Source organism: Gambusia affinis, linkage group LG01 (assembly GCF_019740435.1).
Source record: "Gambusia affinis linkage group LG01, SWU_Gaff_1.0, whole genome shotgun sequence".
Lineage (NCBI taxonomy): Eukaryota > Metazoa > Chordata > Actinopteri > Cyprinodontiformes > Poeciliidae > Gambusia > Gambusia affinis.
Window position 1 is genome coordinate 39,296,542 of NC_057868.1, and position 27,896 is coordinate 39,324,437.

The window sequence follows — 27,896 nt, forward strand, 5'->3', positions numbered from 1 at the left end:
TCCAGCAAACCAAGCGGTTACCTCTAAAGTTAGTGGAAATACAGCACTCTGTAGCGAATTGATGTTGCAGTTAAATAAATACATTAATTGTGCAAAAAACACAACCCTTTATCATAAAGTAATTTTCAAGTTTGTGTTTTATTTTGGAGGCCAGTTAGAGAGTGATGAGGTTTTTTTGAACAGTGCAATGCTTGCTGAGGTTAAGTGTTGTTAAACAGACATTTGTGTGATGGATGGGTGGATTTCTGAGGGTCTGTTTGCTCCTCAATTTACAGCTTTGTAACACAAAAGGTTTTCCTTTAAAGGATCAGCTTGCTTTGAGACAAACAGAACAACTGTTTATTTTTTTCTTCTTTTTTATTGCTACGCTATTATGCTACTATAAATCTGCATGCTGGTAATTCTAGTTCTTAGAAAGTTCAAAACAGGAACTGGACCAGAAAGCTAAAGTCAATGCAGCTCTTAAAACAAATGTGCAAGTTCACAAAGTCTTTGTTTTGCATTTGCAACAAATGCATTATGAAAATCTGATCATCTGAATATAAACCTCTGAATCAGTTTCTCTGAAATCTGACAGATAGGTTTCTCAGTAATAACTTTTTAAACAGCTTGTAGGCACAGATTCTTGATTCTGCTGACAAATCCTGCTAAAGTTACCGACATGCTGCTAATGAGCTCATTTCACCAGTGATTAAGCAGTTTTGTACAGCTGGGCTAAACAGGATCCATGCTTCTCTCTCCTACCTCAGTGTTTTATGACAGAAGCACATGTTTGTTACTGTGTGTGTGTGTGTGTGTGTGTGTGTGTTTCTTACCATGAACAGCTGCAGCAGCAGCACCAACAGAAGCAGCAGGCATTAGGCCGCTGGGAATTCTGGGTAGTGGTCAAACCCCGGGCCTCTCCTGCCTCGCTCAGAGCTGACGTCTCACTGCGACCTCCGCCCATGGCCAGCTCACCACCCTCCTGCTCGGCTGGAATCGGACCCGTGTACTGCACAGAGATGGAGACCCAATGTAACGTTCACTTCTCTTACAGTAGCAACATGAAAATCTAAACATGAACTCAACTAAAAGTTGTTCAATTGTATTTGGAGATCACTGACGGCACATTCTCCTGATCAAAGCAGATGAGTTTTGTGATGGTGGTTGTAAGTAGAGGTTCAGTGTTCATAAAGAAGAAGCAACAGACAAATCTAAAGCTCAGACTACAGCCATGAAAGTCAAAATCTGAATAGCGAGTGGAACAAACTGGAGGCTATTAGTCGTTGTCATTTAGACAAACTACAACATCAGTACCTTTACTGAATCTGTGGGGGGAAAAAAAGGTGTATAAAGTTACTAAGTGCTACATAAATCAGTCTTTCCTGTCCTTTTCTGTCAGTTATCACCCTGCCATGACCCCATTGAGCTGCTTTTGCAACAAGAAATGGCATATCAGTGACTACTTGTGGTTTTATGGTCAGGATCTCTTGGGGGGAGGTGTGAACAGAGTCTCATTAGGAAACCTCCACTTTATTTTCTTTGGCTCGTTTGTTTGCAGACGACATGATTCTGTTCAAGCCCTGATCTTCAGTGTCATTATTGCAGTTCTCTGTAAAGTCTAAGTCAGGATGAGAGTCAGAGGCCACAGTTTCAACAGACTCCCCCCCTGTACAAAGGGAGGGAGCACATTTCTTCTCTGAGCTGGGAAACCTGGGGAACCCCCATGACAATCTGGTGAATGATGGAGCGAAGCATGGCTTTTCTTTCAGGTCGTGCTCAGATAAGTATTAGCTCCTTACAATTTTTTTTTTTTTTTTTTGCAATAACTAGAACCATTTTTCTGTTCTAGTTATTGGGGAGATCTGTCAGACAGGTTATATTTAATTTCACTAAACTCCACTGAGCGGTACTGCAGGAGGATTCAGGAGAGCATTTCCACATCCAGTAGGGTTAAACCTAAACGGTAATGTTGCGTCATACCAGTGCAATGACAAATGTGACTAGCAAGTCTTGTGATTGCAGCAAACAGTTAAATTTTCCTGTCCCCATATCAATGGACTGTGTTGTGTGACGCCAGTAGCTCCGCCTTAACCGTACCGTCGTCCCATTGGCCGACAATTGAAGGAAGCCCAAGAACGGCTGTACGGGACGGTTGTGTGAGACGCTTTTACAGTGGAAACACAGTAAAGACCAAAAGATCCGTCCAGCAGTCAGTGAAGCACACAACAAACCCAACTCATGCCCAGATAAAATCAGAAGACATGAGGTAGCAGTACGCTGAATGTAATATATAATTATGAATCATGAGTAAAAAAAAAAAAAAAAAAAAAAACATTCTAAAAATTTGTTTCTTTGCAGTTTGTACCGTTATCTGTGGGTTTCCAAAGGAATCCCTGCCCAGAAGCTAATGCTGTTTGAGCAAAGAAAAGTTTAGAAAGCCTTGCTTTGGAGAAAAAACACAGGAGCTCAGTAAAAATTAAAAAACAAAGAATGTGTAATACAATGCCCAAAAAATTATCCAGAACAAGATTTAAATAAGCCTAAATATAATAATTAAAATGTGAACCAAGGAAGATAAAGAAGATGAAAGATTGGAAGTATAACTGAATGACTTCAGGGCATTTCTTTTCAATTTAACCTCCTTTAAAAGGTCTGAAACAATGCAAAGCTGCTAATCTACGATAACTTTAAACCAAAACAGCACTAAAATAATATCACCATGAACAATTGTATGTTTGTTTCCCTCATTTTCAACTCGAGCACTAGTGACTGGCAGGGGAAAGATACAGTGATAAGTAAAGAGTGAGGGCAACACAGAGACAGGTAAAGGAGGAGATGTTGGCAACAGGACCGGAGTCTAAAAGAGGAACAAAACAAAAAAACCAGGAGATTTTACAAACAGAGGACTGGAGAAAGAAATGGGAGAAAGAGCAACATGATGTTAGACAGAGGAAGTGAAAGAGTGGGTATGGAAACAGACTAGGCAATGTGATGCATCATGTGATTGAGCTGTGATCACACATACAAACACACACAGATCCTAATGCATATGGATGGACTTTGGAATATGGACTCACTTGGATTTGTTCAGATTTGAATTATTTGTTCAAAACAGGATAAAGTTTATCTCAAGTTAGACTGCAGGACGTAAGGATAGAGACGTGCATCCTCTGCCACACACATGAGATAAGGACAAAGCAACTGCCTCTGATTTTTACTTCCATGTCATTTTTGTTCCTATCAGCAGACTCTGCTCTGTTTGCAGAAGGTAAACCAGAACCAATCACAGCAGCAGCTGGTGTGAGTTACTGTGAAAACGTACATGATACCTACAAAAGGTTTCAGATATCATAGGTTAAGTAAAGAGAATCATCAATATTAGATACAAGTGAATAATAGTGAAATAACAACAATATATAAAAGGAAGTGCAGTCTTTCCTTTTTGAAAGAACAAGACCTGAAAGTTCCCAAGACGCTCCAGGTTAAAGTAACACAGGAACCTTCGGTCTGGTCGGGATGTTGGTACCTTTCAGGTTTTTAAGCCTCTGGCACCAAAATGAAACTCCTTCACATTAAATTAGTGGTAACAAGATCTCAAACTGTTAACTCTTCACAAACTTTTCTCTTTCAGGTGACTGCTATCTTATGATCTTGGGCTTCCTTCAAGTTGTAATTGAAGACGTTTCAATTATACTTAAATTATTCTTTTCGGAGAATTTTGGATTTCAACACACAAGCAACATGCAAGTAGAAAACAACCGATGGGTAAATATCTAAGGTTACACTGAGCAACACAACAACAGTGACCTCTGTCAATAGCACCAGGGAAATGTTGTACTGCTGACTACACATAGTTTAAATACTCTCAAACATCTGAAGAGATAAAAAGGTTTGTTGATCAGTTTGAGTTTGTGGCAAAATATATTAAAAAAAGCAGAGTAAAAGCTTTTATAGAGAAAGAATTTGATTGAAACAGTTTTCATTAAAGTAAAATCTTGTCTTATCTTGTTCTCCTGAACTCAATATTGTGGCTCATTTTGTCTTATGAGTTTTAGGTATAGTTACTGCTCTAGAAATAATTACATTAAAAATAAGGTCAGAGGTTTAAGAGTCAGAAGATGCGTGGGCAGGCAGGAAGTGTTGGCTGGTTTAGACTGGCAGGGTTTCCTGAAACCCAGATATGAAGTTATTTCACATCAACATGTACATTTGAAACCAGATGTTCACACATTGTATGCAAAGACCTGTAGCATTTTTCCACTGTCTGAACATTAAATCAAAGAAAAATGATTCTATTTTAGGTCAGTTTGTATCAACACTGTGAGTCTATGGACGAATCATGGTGTTACTACATTTAAAACTGATAAAACATGATGTGATGCGTTGATTTCTTCAAGCCAATATCTAACTTTCAATGGAGCCAAGAGAAATCACATGTGGGGTACCACATGGTTCAAACCTGGGGCACCTCTGAGTATCTACATACTCCTGCTAGCCCAGATTACAACCAGTAAAAAAAACAAACAAACAAACAAACAAACAAACAAAAAAAAACAGAGGAGGAGCAATCAAGAGTCAGCATACAGTTTCAGCCAGAAACTGATGATCAGACCTGAACATTCAGAGACACAAAGATAATTACAAAATCAGTCTTCCATCACCTGAAGAACATTAGGTATATGTTGTTTAATGATGGCAGGTTTGTTCATTTGAAGACTTCCAACTGCAGCAAGTAGGCAAATATAAATGCCAGGGGTCTCAAACTCCAGTCCTCCAGTCGCTGTCAAAGGAACAAAACACTGGAATGAAACGGCTTCATGACCTCCTCCTGGTGTACATCAGTTCTCCGGAGCCTTAATGACCTAATTATTCTATTCAGGTGGTGCAGCGGAGGCTCATCTAAAAGCTGCAGGACTGCAGCCCTTTAGGAGACCCCTGTTTATGTGATCTGGGCAAAAGCAACATCAGAGCACAAAGTCTCAAAATATGAAGGACTAACATTCACTTCAGCCCATCTGGACATTTGGATTCATATGTACACCTTCTACAGGTAGATAACGAAAGGTTTGTGCTGCAGTCATTGTGAAGACAAATAAAGACGGGGAAGCAAGATCCGTACAACGATCAACACTTCACAAAACAAACAGGTGAGAGCTTTCTTTTTTAGTTTCTGTTTAAAAGGAGACGACCAATGGTGGAGTTACTGACAGGTGCAGCGTCTGTGTGAGTTTACTCACTGCAGAAACACACACAGACAGGCATAAAAGTCAAACATAATCTGTCTTGTACATACACACACAACGTTTACCTGATATGTCAGAGAAAAGATAGGGCACTCCCTTACCTTCAGTTATCACCCGCCTCATCTTACGTAACACAGAGATATCATGCTGCTGCCTCTGAGGGTTTTAGTCAGCGAGTGAAGCAGAATGAGGGCAGGACTGTACAAAAAGTAGGTAAATTTATCTCTTGGAAAGTGACCGACTGGAGAAACGCTGATTAGAAGGTTTTAAATGCCAGATGGATGATACAAGGGTGAAAAATGTCTGATGAAAATGATGGAGAAACAAAAACAGAGATGAAAAATGAAAAAACTAAATCCAATGTAATCAGAGGCATCACTTCCTCTTTTACTCCATGCGGCTTTTTAGACCGAGTGTATTTAAAGGGTTCTGGGTTGCCGTGTTAATCTGATTAAACGAGCTGACATTTAAATTAGATGGAGATAATTTACATATGTGCACCAAGAGGTCACTAAAAGGACAGATAATGACTTAATTAAAGGCACAGAATACCGATAAGTGAAGAGAAGAGCAGCTCTGTCTTGTAAGCAGTCATGTTTTAAAAAGTGAAGTATGAGGAAAAGTGGTGAAACATCCTGCTGCAGGAATGAACTGATGTATGACTGATATGAACAGTGAAAAAACAGTTTATATCTGGAATAAGTCAGGCATAAAACCAACAAAACTGTTTCGGTTGAAGTGGCAAAATTACCAGCAGAGGCCTCATTTAGCAAACAAGCATTTCAAGTTAATTCAAAGTTTAATGTAAACAAAAAAAAAAAAAAAACTAAGTGAAAAATTTGCTGCTCAATACAGCAAATCTAAGCAACACAATAAAATCTGAATGATTTATTACCAACCAACACAGGAATTTACTGAATGCATCTCACCAAAACTTAAATAATATAATCCTTCAGTAGAATAAGTGAGTATAGATAATGCTCACTTACTCATTATGGAACTGGTTTTATTTTTATTTTCAAATTATTTTATTGTGCTAAAAGTGCAATGAAATGCATCAAGTATTTGTTATTACTGACGAGTAAAATGTAAAACTGGAATTTTGCTGTTGGGATTAAGAAGATTTCAGATTCTAGATCAAGGCTTTGCTGTAGACAATTATCTACCAAGAACCTTCAACAAATGGCTGAATGGCCAGAAGTGTCGGCCCAGACCTGATGCTCTAGAACGTTTTCATCCAGAATGTTTTTGTAAATTGCTGCGTTGGGTTCCTGGTCTCCCTCTTCTCGCTGACCGCTCGGTTTAGATGGTCGACCGGCTCCAGAAAAACTCCTACTGGTTCCAAACTTCCTCCTTTTACCAATGATTGAGGCCACCGAGCTCATTGGCACCGTCGGAGCAGCAGAAATATTTCTGTGTCCTTCCCCAAATGTGTGCAAAACACTTTTTTCCACATTATCATACTGTGGTATCTGTGAGTAGAATTTTGAGATTAATTCGATGCAGCTTGGGATAAAGCTCTACCGCCACAAAATGTGGAAGAAGTGAAGCGCTGTGAATCCTTTCTGGATGTTCTGTATTGTGTTACGTAGGGAGGAGATGCACACCATCGTTTATAGTGTCTACAAATAGACTTGATGGGAAAATCTGAGGGCACCCTCATTTTGTCTGTCTTTTTTTTTTTTTTGATGGGATTCCACATTTGTTTGCGAATGACACACAGTCGAATCCTAATGGGAACCATTTTGACTGCAAGGCAAACAATGACACTACGACAGAAGAACCTTTGTCCCAGAACATGAACTGATGCTTCCTCCATATTCCATCTTTCTCTTGTACGTTTCCAGATATTTTCTCCCCCTGAACTAATTTAAAAGTTGGGTAGGGCCGTGCTGTGGGGGCGTAGGGGACAGCGCAACCCACATTTGGAGGCCTAGAGTCCTCGACGCAGCCGCCGCTGGTTCGATTCCCAGACCCGACTGACATTTGCCGTACATCTTCCCCCCTCTCCTGTCATATAAGGGACACTGGAGCCCACAAAAGAAAGAAAAAAAAAAAGAAAAGTTGGGTGTGAACTAATTTAGCATTTAGAAGTGGTCTACTGGGAAAGCCATACCTGGTATATAGTTTCAAAAATATCTGATTTAGTTTAGAAAACAACAAATAACAAATGGTGAAAGCTATGCAGTAATCACCTTAGTGTTGGTGAACTGGCACGCCTCCTGTACCTCCATGCTTTGGCAGCACAGATGGACTCGCATACCAAGCCAATAAAGCAATATGAAATTCAGATGAAGAGCGAGACGGACAGCCGGAGCCTTTTTTTGGTACAGCGTGTCCATCCGTCCGCCAGCTCACACACGTTCCACACACAGCTGCAGCTAACAGCAGGCTTTAAGCAACGAAGCACTCATTTTCAGTATTAATCTGAGATTACGCATCTATAATCTCTCCACCTGATCGCCAGCAGTCCACCGAGTGTCTGAGTGACGACTCACGATCACAGATCAAAAGACAAATGAAGGAGTTGAAAGAGAAAATTGGGATTTCTTTGACTGTTTTTTTTTTTAAATGTTGGAAAAAGAATAAGAAAACATGATGAAAGTTTCCCACAATTATTACCCACTATGTTAGCAGTAAAAATACATTCACATAGCTCAAGAAAGTTTATGCTCATTCAATCAAAGCAAAAATGATTGTGTCAAGTAAGCAAAAAAAAAAAAAAGCTAACAGCACATAGGTTTTTATTAATGTCCTATTAAAATGGAAGTAGAAACAGCTGGTATCCACAAATACTTGAGCTCAGAAATGCTTCAAACTGCTTTCTTTAACAGTTCAAACACCAAATATTCCTCCTGTCGCACTGACATCAAGTATTTCAGCTTCTCAAGCTGCACTTTGATGTCAGACTTTTGATACGCCCCAAAACAAGAAAAACAAATCTGTCCACAGAAGAGTCCTGGAATACTGTTTACAATTATCAATGGACATGAAGTAAAAAAACGTAGAACTGAAATTGATCAAATTCATCAAAATCCATTCCTTTATTTATATAAACTACTGTAAAATAACTGTTTTCACACCTTAATCATTTATTTTGGTTCAAATCAGTTAACAAGTTTACTATCTTGTAACTTTTTCCAGAGGTTTGGTTTCTTTTCACACCAGGAAAACCAAGTGAACCTGCAGCCACAAACCAGGTGAAAACATTCAGTCTACTTATTCAAGAAAACACAGAGTTTCATTACATCAGTAGTATTTAATTTCTTACCTTCACAGTTTTAGCTTAACAATGAATCCTAAGTTAAGGTGTTGCACTTTTTGCTTCAGACAGAAGCAAAAAGTGTGCATCACCTATATTAGGTGATGCACAGAGTCTGCTAGACTCACCTAATATAGTAAATATAGGACAACTATTTACATACAGTTGTTATTTTAACCAAAATCCTGCATCTTTCTCATAACGGTAAGCTGGTCTCATTTGGGTTTCTAAACCGTTGTTCTGCTCATAAAAGCTGTCTGGATTCTCCTAAATGACAACAAGAGATTATGAATATTTTATTTTCTTTTTAAAGAAAAAACTATTATTAATCATAACTAATCAATACTAAATGGCTATGATGAGAATTGAAGCTTCCATCACCAGGACTTGGCCAGTTTTCAGGCTGCAGTTGGGATAACTGTTTCTTAGCAAACTTATAACCTTTCAAAATAAATTGCAGAAAAACATTTTCAATATCTATGAAAAACCTGAATCAATTTAAGGTAATGAATACTGTTTTATGTGCAGATCACTTCTCATTATTGTTATGCTATTTGGGATAATTGATTGTTAATTACCAGTGAGGCTGTTGCTGTCTCGACATCAAAGCCATTTAAAGTAACCGACAGCTGCTGCCTGGGATCATCCTATTCTGGTTCAGTCAGAATTTCAGTTTTTGTTGTTTTTCCAAAGAGCGCACGTTTCAGGGAGTCACAGCCAAATGCAGTGCAGCAAAGAGGAACAAATAGTTGAAGGAAGTGAACTTCTCCAACCTCCTGCCCTGACATGTTGGGCTGTGATAGAGCTCTGCTAAAGTCCCATTAAAACACACACACACACACACACACACACGCTGAGCTGCTTTTCTGCTTGATCTATCCTCATTTTTCACTGAAAACGTCCCACAGACCACCTTGCTTTTCCACTTTCCAACAGTCACACAGTGAAGCAGACGCGGAGTAAGTGGCTCCATAAATCCAGATTAGCACTGCATAGAGGTGACACACTTCATGTTTTTCACCACAAACCAAATCACCCTCCACATTCAATTCGAGCCCTTATAAGGAGAAGTCTGTTTAAGAACTAAATGCACACAATTAATATGCAGCGTCTCACATGTGAGAAACTTATAATCTGTTAACGTGAGGCAACATGCACACAGTCCCTCCAGACTACAGCTACCGACAAGTCAGACCAAAACAAGCTCTTCGGCAAAAAATAAATAAAAAAAAAAGTGTCCAGCTTTAACAGGAGCTTTTCAAACAAGTTGCTGTCGGAGCCAAAAGATGCCATTTGGTCATAGGAAGTTAAAGTTTCACAATCTGAGGGTCATTTCCTGGATGGAACGATCAACTTTAACATTAAAATCACACAATGTTTGTCAAGGACAACATATGAGATTTAAAAAAAAACAAAACAAAAAACCAATTCAGCTACCTTGGAAAAGCTGTGACCCAACTGAACGATGCAGAACCAAGCAGAGAGAATCTGATGGAACATGTTAATGTGTTTCATGCATCAGCCTTAAATGAGAAGCTGCAAGGATTAATGAACATTCTCCAATTTAAATATTAATAATGATATAATTTCAAAGTATATCACAATATTATTAATAATATTAATACCATTAATTCCATCCTGGTGGCACAATTTTCGGTCCATCAGCGCACCAACTCTATCTGCAGATAGAAAAACTTCAGCGGTAAAGCTCACCAGAGAGACGATTCAAGCCTGGACCAGCGAGGGTTTACTGAATGACAGAGTGAACAGATGTCTCTTTTTGTGATGTCTGCTCTTTCCCCGGTGCTGATTCTGTGCGACGACATGCCTCACCCTCCAGCAGAGAAGGAAGAGACGCGAGGCGGCCCGGAGCAACAGGAAAAGACGGGGAGGGATGAAGACACCGAGGCAGGAAACAGTCAGAGGCGTTGTGACACACAGGGCTTCTTGGTTTCTTCACGAAACTTGATGAATCAGACTGGGTGTCCACAGAAACACCCACACACACCCTCACACACCCCAGCAGCCGGCACCATGTGGGCTGAGCTAAGCTTCGTTTGCATCAATAAAAGCAAATCAGTAAAAAAAAAAAAAAAAAAAAAAAAAAAAAAAGTCAACGTTTACATTCCAGCTCCATCTGAACTTCTAGACTAGACTTGTTAATGTTCCTTTCACAACCACAGAATAATTTATAACCTGCCTTATCTTCACGCTAAAGAAAACTCTGGAATCCATGGAACATGTTTGAAAGCTTTTCCACAAACATGACCGGGTGTTAGGTTTCATGTGAACAAGTTAACGCCTCCAAAACTAGAAATGATCGATTGTCTTAAAAGGCCACCCCACTGTCCACATCTTTATTGCTTAAGATGCTGGCAGGCAGGCGTGGGTATTTGAAGCTGATAAATTAAACTGTTAAATATTCTTCTAAATCACTGACTGACACTTTTCTGAGTGTAAAGAAAAGGAACCAGCTGACAAAAGTGACTCAACTGCAAATGACTCAAGTATTTGCAAATAACATGCTAAAACTGTGCAAAAAAGTTGTTTTACAAGTTAATAGTCAAACAAACTGTGGAATCTGCAACTTCACTGAGACTTCCTTCTAAATGAGCATGAAGTTAAAATTCACATCATCAAATTTAATGTCTTGTTAAACAGTGATCCAACTGGTGTCACAGTGTAGACACTAGGTGGCGCTTTACAAGAAACCTACAGCATTTACTTAATGTCTGGTGATGCAGGGTAATTTATTTAGGATTTATTACACTCTGGTAGAGCAGCACAATATGTCAATTCACACATGAAACTATTATAGACACTTATGGCTTGCCATATACACCCAACTTCACTGAGCACAAATCCCTGCAAGTGTGGCGCCGCGTCAGTGGGTACGTTTCTATTAACCATTAACCAATTTGTGCAATTCTATTAATTAGAGTTGCACAAATTGATTTTATAAATATTTAATGGAAACATTCCAAAAAAAAAAACAACTAGTTTTTGTACAAGCATGATTTGATTTTCGGCCATATTGAAATAGATGTTGCGTAAAACTGCAATAGAAACACTTTCAGTGATGGATATCATTTAAAAAGCAGCAATTAGAAAAAGAGAGAGAATGTATAGACAGTACACATGCAAACCTTTTTGTTGAAATTTAATTGAGATTTCACACATTAAATCAAGTCATTTGAAGAAAACAGGAGCAAGAAAAGGAAGAGGTGCAGTAGATTTACCAGTACATCCGCCATGCCGTGAGGGTGGGCAGTCTGTTAGCGTGCGAGTCGTCAGGGATGTTAGCAGGCTGGACACATGCATGTCATCCCCCCTTCTTCCTCGGACCTCTCCTTTACAAACACACACACACACGCAGACACACACACGCATAAGCACGAACACACACACACATATGAGTCCACAGACATGCATTCGCACAAAATTGCCAAACACACGATGCAAATGTATCGTACAACAACAACAACAAAAAGACCATAAAACAAAGATTCCACACACAAAGGAGCACACACACACACACACAGCAACAGTTGTAGCAGCCACAACATGCACCAGAACCCCAATTATAAGAACATGGGTGTCCACCAGCAACAGCACACACACACACGCACACGCACACACACACACACACACACACACACAGAAACAAAGGAAGAGAAGAAAAAGGCCACAGTGAATGTGTGTCCCAACTCAAATGTGGTCAATTAATCGCAATAAGATTTCATTTAAGTTATGGAAAACTTTTGGTTTAAAAAAGAAAAAAGTCATGACTCTCCTATAAATCCCAAACCTGTCCTCAGTTTTTCTGACATTTCTAAAAATATTATTTTTCCATCAGGTATTGTGTTTGCATTCCACTTTTGCTAAGTCTAAAAACAAGAAAATCTTTTTTTGCTAATAAAAATGTGGGATCTGTATTGCATGTTTATAAATACCATTTGGTGAAAATGTAGCAGCAATTCTTGTGTCTTTGCACATTTCTAATTATTCTGTTAAAAAGAAAGAGACATTAAGGAATTTTGTTTTTATGAGCAGTATTTTGTCACTAGTGGCCTTCATCAGTAGTAGTTGGACAGGGTAGACAAAGGAAGGGAAGGCATGCAGTAAGTGGTCCAGGTCCGGGAATCCAAACCATAATCCATAGTGGATTTAATGTTCGGGGCTAATCTTCAACTTTTAAGAATTTTTAACATGAAGTTCCAGTTTATTTCTCTAAACCGAGGCTCACAAATCAGGAATTTTGCCAAAGAAAAAAGAAACGTGTATATGGTCATTAATCAGTTTATGGTGAGCACACACACACACACACACACACACACAATGTGTCCATCAAATATGCATGATTCAAAATCATTTTGGTCATGAATTGGAGAAGTTTTTTTTTTCTTCAATAAAGCAGTTTAAAAGCTGGAGTTTGAAAGCAGCTGCCCTTTAGAAATCTCCTAGTAGAGATAGTTCAGCTTTATAATCTCACATTGAAACCATGAGACAGAGATTAGTAGCAAGGCTGTTGCTCATCAAGCCAATTAGCTTGAATACAGAAAGCTAATGATGCTAAGAAGTTATTTAGAGAAAAAGAAAGGCTGTCAAAGCAGATTTCCTGAGCTGAGATTTACTGCAAGACATTTTTAATTGTTCTGGTAAATTCAGGACTTTTTAAAAACTTTTCCTGAGTGACCTCAGTGCCTTTCACCTGGTTCTGAATACCGGGTGGAGGAGTTTGCGCTCATGTTTTCTTAACTGCTGCTTGGGCAAGAAAAGATTAAACAACTAAATATTATGTGACATCTAAAAAAACAATTATGTTCAGAATAGAAACTAAAACTAAAGGAGACAATGACTGACACACACAAGGTGTGGGAAAGAGAAAAGCAGAAAATCTTTGTGTGAACTAAGATTACGGATCCTACAGCAGACCTGATCGCCCTCTGCTTCTGTTTCAGACTCACAGAAAAAGACGTTTCTCCAAAAACACAATTTTAGAGAACACCAAATAACGTTCCCATGACACCTTGTCCCTGAGAGCGCAGAGTTGTATTAACAGCAACAGACAAATGATAAAAACATCTCAAGCTGTTCAAATTTACAGCTTACAAAATTTACAAATCCCCAAAATATATGCAAAAAAATTAACACTGCTAGGTAAATTTTAAGCATTAAGTTTCAAAAGTTAATCATCATAGATCCAATGCTGGAATTAAAGATGCCAAGTTCCTGACAAATTGAAGGATTTATAGTTTTGCTTTAAAAAAAAAAAAAAAGAAAGAAAGAAAGAAAAAAGGTCCTCAAATGCAGCTAAATTTGGGGATAAAAAAAAAAAAAAAAACAGGAGTGAAATCTAAATGTAGTACGCCGACTGCCAATTATGTTTTAGTACAATCAGACTGTAAACGAGTAAGAATTGACCAATTTTCTGTGGAGCAACATGCATAAATATTAATAAAATAATTCAAACTGATACAGTGGACCCCAGGATCCGCAGCGGTTAGGAACCACAAACTTCAGACTCCCTCCAAAAATATGCACAAGTGCCTAGATTAGTAGTTCAAGCACCAAATATATTGTAAAATCAATTAATACAGTGAAAATCTGCCACAGAAACTAACATCCAGGGCTTTCCTTCCTGCTGTTGTGGGTATAACCAATCAGCTGGAAGGAAAATTAATGACACTCCTGGATTGGCTGCTTAGCAAGAACCGACCAATCACATGACAAGAAGCATTGTTCAAAGGTATTTCAGCTTTTTCTTTATGGTTAATGTTTGTTACATTTCTCAGTAAGACTAAACGTGAAGGTTTGGATTCTCAATCTCGCCTCCAAAGAGTCCGACTTTCTCAATGTCCTTTAAAGTGACGTTGATTGAAACTTCTCAAAGTTTTTCTTTGGACTTTGACCACTTCATTCATTTTCAGTCCAGTAATTGGCCACTGAATCTCTGCTGTCTTCAAATAACACAAATTTAGCAGAAGCATGATATAAAATGCATCTCTAGGCTTTTTTTTTTTTTTTTTTTAACAGTGACTTACAAACAATAACACAATTTCTCCTCCTGTGTCCAATCTTTCATTTGTTTTTATGGTAAAGACTTCACTCTTAGGAACTGCTGACTACAGGCCTGGTGCTTCTTATTTTGGTCACTTGCTGCACATTAAGGACTTTTGTAAATAATTTCACTTACAGGAGTGAAAATATCTAAAATAAAATTCTACCTCGAAGAAGCCTGTAGATCAGGGGTGCTCAAGTCCAGTCCTGGAGAGGATGGACGCTTCCCTGCTCCAACACACCTGAATCGAATCAATGGCTCGTTAGCAGGTCTGTTCAGAGCTGATCCTGGTCTGTTGGAGTAAAGATGCATCTAAAAGTTGCAGACAGAAGCTCTTGACGACTGGATCACAGGTGTCAAACTCCAGTCCTCCAGCCGCTGTCCTGCAGTTCCTAGATGTGCCGCAGGTACAAAACACTGGAATAAAATGGCTTAATTACCTCCCTGTGTAGATCAGTTCTCCAGAGCCTTAATGACATAATTATTTAATTCAGGTGTGGCGCAGAGGCACATCTAAAAGTTGCAGGACAGCGGGCCTTCAGGACTGGAGTTTGAGACCCCGGCTGTAGATCTACTGATTGAGACTTTGAATGGTTAGGAGAGAAACCGAGAAACCTTTGAAGTTCAAGGTCAGTGCTGGTTTGAGAGTTTTGAACAGTTTTGAGCATTACTACTAACAAGCAGACAGAAACATTAGGACCAATAAGAACTGCAAGTCAGGAGAAGAATGCAAGAAAGAGATGAAGAGGGAAGGAGATGACCAAGTTGAGAAAGAGGAAGTAGGTAACAGACAAAATGAAGAAAGAGCCAGGAAGAGGAAGTGTGAACCAACTGGCAAGAACAAAAAGAAAAATACTTCTAGAGTCTTCCTGAAGTCACTGAAGATATGCACCACAGAATGACATAGAGGTACTTTAATAATAGTAATAAATTCAACCTATTTTGTTCTGAAAAAGTCAAAGTGACTAAAAACCCTAACGTTTACATTTGCAAACAAATTTCATTTTACTTTTTAATAATTCACTCAGTTTTTGGACTGTGTTTGTAATCTGACTCCGCCACAGGAAGGGGCCGGAGAAACACGGATTTCTGAGGATAAAGGGACATGGCTGCTGACATTTGATAGCCAGGAGTTCCTCCTGCACACACCCACCAATCTGAAAGAGATGTACTTCCAACTCACTCTGTCAGGTCTTCCTCTGTTCTTTAACCCAAAATTCCTCTCCTTGTTCACCCAAACACGCCTAGAATTGCTTTATTAATTGTCTTTGATTAGTTCATATGTAAAATCTGATTTATTTGCTCAGATTAAACATATTTTAACAACAGCACGTTCGTTTCTGCTTTCTGTCTCTTCCTGCTGAGAAGAAACCAATTAAAGGTTTTAACCTTATATGGTTTTAAATAGGCTTAAAACAAGAATCCTACAAATTCCTGGAGATGATTTATTCCAAGTGTTTTGTCAGTTTGGGCATTAACATGCTTTAGAGGATATTGAAGTTCCCACAATTAGCCACAAACACAAAAATAGCATGGTGTGTGACTGAACCTGTGGGTTTAGTTTTCTCTAAGAAAATGCACAGAGACCAGGTCAACTTTCTGACCTGTAATCTGTTGCAACCAGGAAACGTTGTAGTTCTAAAAACTTCTCCTAGTAGAAAAAGAACATGTTCAATAACTTCTTTAGGAAACGTTGTACATATTTAGACGATGCAGGAAGCTGATAATAAATGTGGCATATGTATGGATAAATATTGTAAATGCAGAGAATACGACTACAGTGGATTCCTGGTTAACAAATACATAAAACCTGCAAATACTTGAGATTAAAAAGGTTCAAAACTGCCAAATTTAACAGCTAGAACACCAAACATACCTAAACATACCTAAATATCCATTAATGTGCACAGTGGAAACGATCTACTATACTATAAAAACTATGGTCTTCCTTATCTCTGCTGTTTGTGGCCAATCAGCACCAAGGACAATGAGAGGTGATTACAAGTAGAAACCAATAGTCTGCTAAGCAGCAAGTATTTGAGTTTTCCAAGTTTCTTTTTGAATATTTTCGATTTGCTGCATGAAAAACATCTGAAAGTACAACATTTTTCACTAATACTGAACTACAAATAGATGAAGGGATTATAAACATGTAATATTGCATTTGTAAAGTTCCACTTTTATCAATTCTATTTGTAAATGCAAACAGAAACCTCACAGCATCTGCAGAGCTTGACTGCATTTAAACTACGGAGGCTCTCACCAACCTCCACCTAAAAATTCAATATGGCTGCCGCAGGAATAAAGTGTAGTGACAGCTGCTGGAAAAACTGCGTATGAACTTAAATCCAACACACATACAGTCCTGCACAACATCTATCAGTGAACATGCTGTTACAATGTTTGATAGAAGCTCATAAATTGGCACAAAAATTTGCATGTCCTACTGACTTTCCCAACTTCCAACTGGAACACATTTAGGGTTGGGGTAAACACAACGCATCATACCTCTGGTTATGACTTATGAGTGACTATTGCACTTCTGAAAACTTTGCATAGAAACCTTTGCTCTGCTCATTGCTTAAGGAAGTGTAAAAGCAACATCTATCAGCAGGGGGCGACGTTGAGATATTTCAATGTTATTAGTTCTCAATTCTTCTCAAGAAGACAGATTAATGAAAATTATGTTAAATACAACGCTTTAAGCAAATATTAGACAAGAGTAGACTAGTAAGTAAAATTACATGTGAGATATTAACATTTTTATACATCTTTATTATAATTTTTAATTAAAGATCAACAAAGATAAACAAACTGATGTGCAGTGGTTCAAGTATGTAGTTATAAAAAGGTTAGATGTGCTTCTACTGCATTTTCAGTGTAATTTTGGTTCATTGTCAGTCCTAAAAAAAAAGAAGTGGCCATTAAAATTCCTTCTACATTAACGCCGGCCAACTGCAGTCAACAAGAGTCAGGGTCGAGAATGTTTTAGATGTTACCCTGGCTCAGCAAAACTGAATCAAATGAAGGGTTTATTACCAGGCCGCAGCAGAAGTCAATGAAAAGCTGAAGAGTTAATTTAGCCATTAATCCAACTGTGGAGCTAAAACGGCTCTTTGAGGTTGGAGAAGGACGCACGTAGTCCAAACGGTCAGTCCAAATCCAACAGTACGTAATTCTGCTTTCATAGCGCCTTACATCTTTACTGCGTTCCCAAAGCCTCAAGGTGAAGTGTAGCTCCACACCCAGAACGGACCACCATGTTTTACTCTAGACCAGTGTTTCCCAATTCCAGTCCTCAGGGCCCCCCTGCCTGCATGTTTTAGATGTGCCTCTATACCAGAACAGCTGATTCAAATGATTGCATGACATCTTCAACCCCTGGTCCTCAAGGCACACTGCCCTGCATGTTTTAGGTATTTCCTTGCTTCGGTGCAGCTGATTTCAATTGATGACTGATTAACAGGTTGAATCAGGCACATTAAAGCAGGGAAACCTCTAAAACATGTAGGACAGTGTGCCTTGAGGACCAGGGTTGGGAAACACTGCTCTAGACTACAGTCACTGTTAGACTCTCATATCCTCTGTTAAAAAATGTTGTGATCACTTAATATTTGCTTGAACAGGTATGAAATGGGAATGCATAGGTAGAAAATACATCTGCAAATTAGCAAGGGGTAAACTGACTCATTGACCGATTGGAAAGAAACTTTATCAAAGCCAGTTTTAAAGTCTAACCAAGTCTAGACTGGTTGTAGGACCCACCATATTGTGAAAAAGTCACTCCCCGGATAGGATGGTATGCCAGACGATATGGGATAAAAAACCTTACATTTGTCTGGTCAGTCCACAGAATATTTCCTCAAAAGTCTTGCAGATCATTTATGTAGGATTTTTAAATCTACAGTACACCTTTGTGTTCTTTTTGAGCCGCAATGTGTCGCCTTACATCTGTCTCATGGATACCAGTTTCAGAAAGTCTTTTCTTAGCTCTGAATCATGAACACAAACCTAAAGGAGTGAAGTCTGTAGGGTTTTGGATGTTGCTCTGGGTTCCTTTAGCACCTCCTGGGTGAGTCGGCGCACTTTTGGAGTAAATTAGGTTGGCTGGTCATTCCTGGGAACATTCACCACCGTTCAGTGTTTTCTCCACAGTGGCTTCCTGGACCTTTATGATCCTTTCAAAACCAATGGATAAACAACTTTGTTTCTCATCCGTTCTTCAATATTTTTAGATCGAGGCATGATGTGTTGCTTTACGAGACCTTTAATGTCGTCATAAACGTAATAATTTTAGTGCTTTTTTGAATCTACAGGTCTGGCAGTAACCGAATGTTGGTGTGGCTGGTGAAATTGAACTAAGCCTGACATAAATTTGGTTAATTTTCTGTTTAGTACACTTTAATCCAAACCTAGTTTGTCTATTCAGAAAGCCTGGCTCCTTTAGGGAGCTGTGAATGCACAACTGAATTCTGATATGGACCAAAAAAGCAAACTCTGGTCGGCCTACAAACCGAGGTCTCGGTTCAGTTGAAGTGAATTCTGATGCGAATGCATATGTGAACGCCAACCAGACTGGAGATAGCACCAATAGCAGGAAGCGGCCCACAGCAAATGGCATTCTGGGTAAATACAACCAAAATCAACATGGAAGTTGCGCTAGCGGAAGAAATGGCTTGTGGTCTTTTACCGAAGACAAAAAGAGAAAATATTACACCACTTTGTTTTTATTTACACTTCCTGAAGAAGGAACCTGTGCCGAGTGTGTTCGTCAGTTTCCTTCAGTGGTTCTTGGTGCAGCGCCACCATCACAGGACCCCCCTTGTCCTTTTACAGGCGAGGGTTTTTTTTTTAAAGGATTTGGTTCATTTGACAGTGTAGTGGGAAAGTGGACCACACCAACTGAAAATGCAACAAATATTGCAATTTGAAAACACCCTCAAATGTTTTCACATAGCCAGATCTCCTCTTACATCATCAAATGAAAACCTATTTACTAAGAATATGTTTGTCTAATGACACATTTTGTTTGATGATCTGAAACATTGCAGAGAAAGTAAAACAGAAAAAAAGAAAAATGAATGCACATTCTTCTTCAGGAGGATGTTATAGAGACAAAAAGCAACAAATGCACCCAGGTGGCAGCCACACGTGTACACACTGTCCTTTTATGAGCCGGTCACCTACAATACATACTAATGTCTCCTGAGGACAGGAAAAAGGCTCACTTTATGGTGCAACAATTAACTCATCCATTGACATTTCTCTCTCTCTTTTTTTTACACTTAACGTCTTATTGTTACACGCAAAACCTTTTGAAAGTTCATTAAAATGAATGAAAACTGGTACACAAATTTAGTTAGAGCGCATGACAGTAACTTTAAAGCAGAGAGGTTGATCTATAGTTTTCTAATGTTTCTCAGAAACTAATCGACAAGACATGACAAGTGACAGAATGTCATAAAACTGATGGAGAACCAAAGTGCCACTGGTGCTTTTTCCTAATGAGCTCCTCGTGTTACATGATACAGAAATAAAAGCCGTCAAAGAAGAGGTGCGAGACTGAACCGCCCCCGCTGGAGTCCTGGAGTCAAGTGTCATTAAGAAAAGCGTTTAAATGAGGCGGAAAAGGCCGAAGAGAGAGACTTCTGTCGCCTCTTTCACTTCATCTTTACCCCCGCAGACTAACTACTGCAGAAAGCGAGGAGGTGAGAGAGGGAGGAAAGGACGTAGCGGGTTGGGGGGAATGAGGGTAGGGGAGAGGAGAGGAAAGGAATCAAGGAGACCGACCTTTCCCTTTCCACCGCGCAGCGACGAGCGAGAAGCCCCGCCGCGGAGCCCTCAGAGCGGCCAGGTTCAACTGGCACCAGCGCCCCCTTCCACTCTTCCACTCCTCCACCCCACTTCCCGTGTTCCAGCCCGTTCCACGAGCCGAGCAGATACTCACAATCTTGGCATTAATCAGGTCCGGAGGGCGGTATCCGCTGCGCTTTCGGAGACACATCCGCGTGAGGTTTTTTTTTTTTCTTCCTCAGCCGCCCCGTACCACCAGGTTTGGTGCGGTTATTTTATTATTTAATTAATTTTATTTATTTATTTATTTATTTCAAATAGCCTGACTCAGTCGCTGAATCGGAAGAAGAAGGAGACCTCCTCCTCCTCCCCCTGCTGCTGCTCTCCTCCTGCTCGGGTTTTTCCCAGAGAGAGAGTGCGATAGAGAGACACCCGCGGAGAGTGAGTGTGCGAGAGAGGGAACGAGATCACCGCCCTGGTGGACACGGGCGGCAGAGCGCATGCGCCGAGCCATACGTCCTTCCAAGCAGGGGACCCGGGGTTTTCTTTAGTAAAGCTACTTTAAGCGTGTTTTCTAGATCCGTATTTCCCTCATAAGCTCTGTAGACATAATTTATCTTTTCAAAACTTATCTAAAAAAAGTTTTAATAAGTAAATCTTTGCTTCACAAAAGCATATTTACTTGCAAAACACAGAAATGTGCTCTATTTTTATTACAAATCCTTGTATACATACAAGCATTTGTACTTTTTTAAGTTGTTATGTTTTCAGTGCATTGTGCTGTGGGAGGAAACACCAAATATGTGTAGAAAATGGCCTATTCATTTTTTTTTTTATTCTTAAGGCATATCTTTATATTAAGAAGATAATGCTGCTTGAGAAGCTGGAATATTATAACACTACGCTGCTCGGCATGGTACAGGCTGGCATTTAAAAAGCAGCCAATCAAGGAGCACCATCCATGGCATGGTATGATCGAATGCAACCCCCTACCATGACAGAGCCACTACCGTGTTTTACAATTGGCTGCAGACACTTGCCGTTAGAACTCTCCTTGTTGTTGCAGCGGTTTCCACAGTTGAGCTCATAACCCCACAGAGTCTGAAACACAGCCTGACATCAGGTCGAATTTGAAAGTGAATGCTTTAATAATCTTTATTTAAAAAGATAAAACCTCACTGATATCCTTTTCAAGAGGCAGATGGTAAGATAGCAGCAGCATTTACAAGTTTCAGCATTTACATTCATGCAGTGACATTAATTAATTTAGCTTTGAAAGCATCAAAGCATGAATACTAATAGCATGTGTTGTTGTGCCTTAATTTATTTGGCTTATTTGGGTGAGAAGCTACTCTCAGATCCTCTATTGGGTTTTGTCTAGATTTGTCACTTTCTTCATGAAATGACATTTGACTTGCTTTTATACAAAGTCTATCTCATTTTAACTGTGACAAAATGTTGTTTCACAGACATTTTTGCAGATATACACTTTGCACATTTTATATATGTTGGTCTTGACAAATAATTGCTTACTAGTGTAGAACGATGTAAAGTATTATAAAAGCTATCAGTTCATCATGTCCTGTTGTTTCTAAATGCTGGAAATGCAACATTTTCTACAGGCTTTGTGTGAAGTACCTAAAATATGATTTAATTTTACTTTAGAAAGCCTTTTATAGCCCAGTGATACCTAACCTGTCATATGGAGATAAACACACAAACATATTCCTTTGAAAGATATTAAGAAGAAACATGTTGAATGCACAAATACTTGTAATATTTTTTTTTTTACATTAAAATACTTCTGAAACTAATAAAATATTGTGCTAATGAGACAATAGTACTCTGTAATTTAATTTCTTCACACTTTCACATATTCCTTTGGAAGACAGTCCTGTCATATTAATTACAAACTAGAACCAGTGTGTCATACACCTTTTCCGTCCGTCCGTCTCGCGGCTTCATGGAATTGATTTTGTCCTTTCTGTCCCGCCTCCTGTTCTCAGTGAGATTATTCAGAGACTTCATCTGAGGCCAGTCTGATCCTCATATTCCTTCCTGGATTTGCAACATTACAATGATCTTTACATCTACAACAAGCACAACAATTATCATTTCCAAAAGAGCGTTGACTGAAGGAAGATAATTTGACATGTTACTACAACACCAAATGATATAAAAGGAGTAATGGATGCATGAAATGTTGCTTCCTTCTGACCGAATCTGCAGCAGAAAATTTACGTCTCTCTCTTGATGCAGCTGGAATCTCTGGAAGAGGAAGATGCTGTTTATGTCTTACAAATCTTTGCTTAGTTTTTATATTAAGTGTGAAATAAAATTACATTTATAAACACCACTTTAGTATTACAGATTAAGAATTGCATGGTTTTTTTCTTTAGGTTTTAGGCTGAAAATGATGTGCAGGGATGCATTGAAACAGTAGGGGGCACCACATACCACGGAGAGAAATAAAGAGGAAGACAAGAGCAAACAGTCACACAGATTAAAGCATATTTTAAAACAGAACAAGGACCAATTTGATCGGTTTTTCTGTCTTAACAGCTGATATTACATACCATAAGTTAGGTTACGTTATGGTTTATGTTCACAAAGTCTCACCTTATGAATTATAAAATCTTTTCATGTTAGTTAGCAGTCAGAATCAAGTCAGCTTCTTTATGTGAAAGTGTAGATAACTTTGTTTGCTAAAATCTTGCACATGCATAATGTTTTCAATGAATCACATTTCTGAGAAGTTTCTGTGAGGTCCTTGAATCTGCCTGCAGAGGTTTTGGTCAGAAAGAAACAGAAACTTTGTCACATAGGAAGCATTTGGCTGTAATAACTTGCAGCTGTTTTTCTAATGCAGCCTGACTCAGACTGTTCAGGCTGGCCATTTTTATTTCAGCCACAGACTCTTATCAGATTGACCTTTGAACCGTGATATAAGTCTGAGTCACATCTAGTGGCACAAATCTCCTCTGACACAGGTGTGCTCTCAGCTATCAAGTACATTTTTGTTCCTAAAAATGATCTTTACTTTACATATGGATAGTTTAGAAAGATTACCCAGAATATCTCCTAAAGTGCAACAACAAAAAAAGTATGGGGTTCTCTAGAGGACAGAAAATAATCAAAGATAACGTGATTATTTGTGAAGACTTCACACTTTTTCTGCAAAATTTTTTTTATTTTCTGTGTTAACGTCTTACTGGACTGAAGCTACTACTTGTCGAATGCCCTGTGTTTTCCCCTGAGGCACCACTGGGGGGCACTAAAGCTGCATGTTGACACACTGCACTGACGGTGTGCAAATTGTCCATTTTTGAAGGAGATATTGACCAACAGATGCAATCAGGATTCATTTGCATCCTCTACACCCAAGTTCTGATTTCTCGTCAAAAGGCAACACATATATGCCCATGCTGTTTGCTTTTTCTAATTTGCTTTTTCTAATTTGCTCCCTCTGTTGCATTAAGAAAGTCTCATTGGTTTGTCTAAAGATCACTGTGATTCAGTTTCCCTCTGTTGGAATTGCCACCTGACTGCAGCCTGGATAGGCAGATTAGATGCGGTGGGGGAGTCAGGACTCAAAACTGGATGAGACCGGTTGATCTTCACGGCTGTGCTTAATTCCTCTCTTACGCACAAATGAACCGATTCATCAAAAGCAGCAAGAAAACTGTTTTTGAGAAAACATTTGCAGATTTGCGCAAGATTAGAAATAAAAGCATCAAGTGGGCCGAATTGAATTTTTCATGCAGAAGGAAGATTCATCTTTGATGAAAACAAACCCAAATGAAAGAGTCTCTGTATCATCAGATGTTTGAGAAGATTTGTTGAAATAAAACATCCTGTCAAGTGACTGCTGGTTTGTAACTGTCACACTACCGGCTTCAGTTTCTCATGTTTTTGAAGTCATGCTCGTCAGTAGTAAAATATGAATTCAGAAGTTGAAATTGACGTTTGGTTAATGTCAATTTCTTCTCTTCTCTTGCCTCTCACCACAGGCGTGAGGATGTTGTCAGGCCGAGGAGGAAGTGAAACCTCCGCCCATATTTGCAAAAGAGGAAGCACAAACACACACCCACGCATGACTAAGAATTATACCACCACATGCACTGATTGCAATCAACACCAAAAAGCACAAACTTGCATATCACTATCTGTCACTGCTGCTCATATTTTCTTGACCTCATATTCCTTTTGACTTTCCTACAAATATCAATACAAGTAGGTGTTTTATTTAAATTTTGTGTGACAGACAAGCTAGCATATAACTGTGAAAAGGAAGGAAAAAGATAAATGGTTTTCAAAAGTCTTTTATTTTAACAGTAAGATTTGAGCCATACTTTCCCATTCAGTAGAAACACCTTAATGTTTAGACAGATCGGTTGCAGAGTTTCTGTGAATGCCTTTTTTTCTTGTCTGAAAACTGATTCCCACTTTGATTTAGGTCTGAACTGCTGGGCCATTCGGAGACAGAGATGGAAATGGAGTAATCAGAGGAAAAGTGGTACAGCTGTGGCAGGTAGAAAGCAGAGAGAGAAATTATTAACACAGAAGAAGCTGAACTAAGACTCCTGTCCCAGTAGTAACATCCAGTTGTTGGTCATTTGACTACTGTGATGTGAAGAAAGTGTTTCCATTACAGTTTTGTGAAATAAACCTATTTTGATACAGCCAAAAAAAGCCAACCACCTCATCTCTAAGGCCAAAACCTTTTATCAAAATTGATATGTTTCAGTTACGCAAATTTATTTTCAAAATGTCAAATTGCACAATTAGAAATGCAGCTATTGTGTTAGATGATCTACAAACCAGATCATCTGGACGTTAAATATCTCAGTTTCAAACCTTCCTGAAATCTTTAGCATTCAATGAGGGCAGGTGAATCCATCTTTATTTGTAGCCCTGTATAATGGCTGGACTTTGGTTTCTGCAGCGCTGAGTGTAAGTGTTGGTCTCAGCACGCTCATCAGCCACGTATTCAGGCCCAGCAGCAGGTAGATGCTGCCAGCTACACCTCGTGGTAATAAATGCACATCCCAACACATTGCTGGGTGTGGAGGTTAACAGAGAACAGAGAGTCTTAACACAGAAAAGCCACTGCATGTAGGGTAGTGGCAGAAAGAGATCCACAAAGATCTGGCTGAAAGAAAGAAAAACAGAGCAGCTGGTGAGAAAAAAGAAAAGTGATTAAACAAGATAAATCTGGACAGCTAGAGGTGTGTACTATCATCGCTTCAAATAAGTGTTTGTCTTACCTTTGATCTGTAATTTGTCAAAATTGTGAGTCATTGTTTAAGGGGGAGCCTGGAGCGATTAATCACTGAGAAAAACCCAATTCAGGAGTCACTGGTAGTGAAAACATCGTAGCAGCAAAGCATCACCTGCTGCCGTCATGGAAAACAGCAAATATCTCCGTGTTTAGCTGTAATTTTAGAATGAAAAATGTCCTCCATAAAATAAAGATTGGGTCCTTAGGAACATTTTTTATTTTTTACTTTCCTATGCTCTGTACTCTTTCTGCGTGAAAACCTTTACACATTTTCTGACATTACAAACTTCCAAATAAAACACTTTTATTATCATTTTGTGGAAAAAACCAACAGAACATAATGTAAGTTACAAATAAAAATCACTTTACTTTTTTCTCGTTTGACTGTTTCGATTGTTTTTTCAAATCAATCATGATCAATCAAACAAGGCGTTTTTGATAAAAAATCCCACATGTAAAAATAAAGTGAAAATTGATTTGTGCAAATAATGACAAATAAAAATATATAACCTAATAATACTATTATATTCTCCTCCACAGGGACATGGAAGCTGGTCAAAGTTGATGAGAAAATGGATGGAGCTGAATGCCGATGGGACAAGACCAGTTAGATGGAGCAAAAGACTTCAGACTGGGGCAGAAATAAACGTTTTTAAAGTCAACCAGATCTACAAAAAACAGTTTGGATCAAAGTGCATCCAGTGTAAACCTAATGCAGTTGAGAATCTGTGTTAAAGCCACAAAGATTGATGTTCAGAGTTCCTCTACGTCTATTTTTAATGAGCCTGAGAGATTTTGACTGAGGAAGACCCTGCAGCTGTAGCTGCAGTGAAGGATGTTTCTACAAAGTGTTGACAGGAAGAGGTTGATCACATTTTTTATTATAAAAAATCAGAAAACACTGAATCATTTCCTTCCACTTCAAAGTTTTGCAATACTCTTTTGATGGGCAAAAACAAAACATACTAATGAGAAAAGTGAAAATGTGAAAAATTGTGAAATAAATATTATCCTCCTTTGGAAAAACAGATTTTTCCTGTTAGCTTCAGATGCATCACAGAATCTTTTTAACGAGACTCCTTGTTGTGTCAAATCGCCTGAAGGAGGACTGTAAGATTTGTTGTAGTTTGCTGGTTTAATTAGAGAAGCACCGTTTAACAAACTGGTTTCAGTCGTAGTTGGATTGGATTAAAGTGGAGCCCATCTGTTACTGTATTGAATGCAACTATGATTGTGGCTCAAATTAAATCAGTTTTTGTTTTTCCCACTTTGTTTTTATGTAAATTGCCTTTAGTAGTCACTTTGTTTTGATTCAATGCTACAAGATTAAATTAACTTTGAATTAAAGTCGATTTCACTGACATTGATTCTCTACATTTTCTCTAAATTGACTTTGAATAATTGAAAATATTTTGAAAACTCAGCATTCTCTGTGGAAAATGCTCCCTGTTCTGCATAGAGAATGGGTAGCACTTCTGTATGGAGCAGAATAGTGCATTTTGCATTTGCAGTGGTTGTGTGAGGTACCTATGAGCAGTCAGTGTCTTACCAGCAGTAGAAGTGGTTCAGCATGTCCAGAGTCTGGAGTTCCCACCGATGAGCTAAGTTAACTGGCTCGTAGGTTTGGGTTTACCACATTTTTGGCTATCAGAAAAAATAAACTTCAAACAATTCTTTGTGTTTGATGCTGTTCTGAGGATTTTGACATTTGTTTAATATATTAAATAAATATGTGTGACATATCCAAGTCTGAAAAGCATGAAATTATTATGCTGCACTGACAGGGGGCAGTGCTGAGCCCCACAGGCACAAAGGTCAACAAGCGTTCTTCTTCTGCACATCAAAAACACTCAAAACAATCAGAAAAATACAAAAATACATTCAGACTAGAACCATTACAGGATGATCATCTCCATTAAAGCAAAAAATGTTCATGACAGATTGATGGATCTGTTCATGGAGAAAGATGCACAGACTTCATATGCAAATAAAATTAAGAACATGCACAATTTTTAATTTGCCTTTCCTGTACATGATGAAGCAGAATGATGTGTAAAGCATACTCTAAGCCTCTTGGACCGCAGCTTTGCAGAACAGACACAGATGAAATCCTCTATATGCTTTATCTTGTAGAATCTCCTCAGAGAAGCAGATAAGCTCTTAGACGCTTTGCACACAACGGGTGCCGGATTGCACAAAGCGTCTTTGGGCCAAACAGATGAAACATTTACGAACTCTCACATGGTTTCTTGTCTTATCCAAAACTTTTTTTCT

At 38.8% G+C, this 27,896-nt stretch overlaps 1 protein-coding gene and 2 long non-coding RNA genes across 11 annotated transcripts in view; 2 read left to right on the forward strand and 1 right to left on the reverse strand.

Moving 5' to 3' along the window:
- The window catches only part of rgs19 (regulator of G protein signaling 19), a 28,142-nt gene extending 7,406 nt beyond the window's left edge, over positions 1-20,736 (reverse strand). The window contains exons 1-3 of one of the 9 annotated variants that reach the window (XM_044125042.1): positions 20,496-20,667; positions 11,727-11,837; positions 816-991 (exon numbers count right to left, since the gene is read on the reverse strand). In XM_044125042.1, coding sequence (XP_043980977.1) covers positions 816-991; positions 11,727-11,741 — 191 coding nt within the window. In that variant the 5' untranslated portion in view covers positions 11,742-11,837; positions 20,496-20,667. Of the gene's footprint in view, positions 1-815; positions 992-11,726; positions 11,838-14,714; positions 14,973-20,338; positions 20,465-20,495 lie in introns of those variants that run through there. The other 8 variants (XM_044125059.1, XM_044125068.1, XM_044125051.1 and 5 more) reach the window with 8 other exon arrangements.
- LOC122835770 lies at positions 14,862-15,873 on the forward strand. The gene is made up of 3 exons (XR_006371355.1): positions 14,862-14,955; positions 15,043-15,457; positions 15,613-15,873. It is a non-coding gene; the product is annotated as an uncharacterized LOC122835770 (long non-coding RNA).
- A 3,749-nt stretch (positions 20,737-24,485) lies between the features above and the next one.
- Positions 24,486-27,314, forward strand: LOC122835782. Its single transcript, XR_006371357.1, has 3 exons — positions 24,486-24,574; positions 24,798-24,872; positions 26,163-27,314. It is a non-coding gene; the product is annotated as an uncharacterized LOC122835782 (long non-coding RNA).
- Positions 27,315-27,896: the final 582 nt, after the last annotated feature.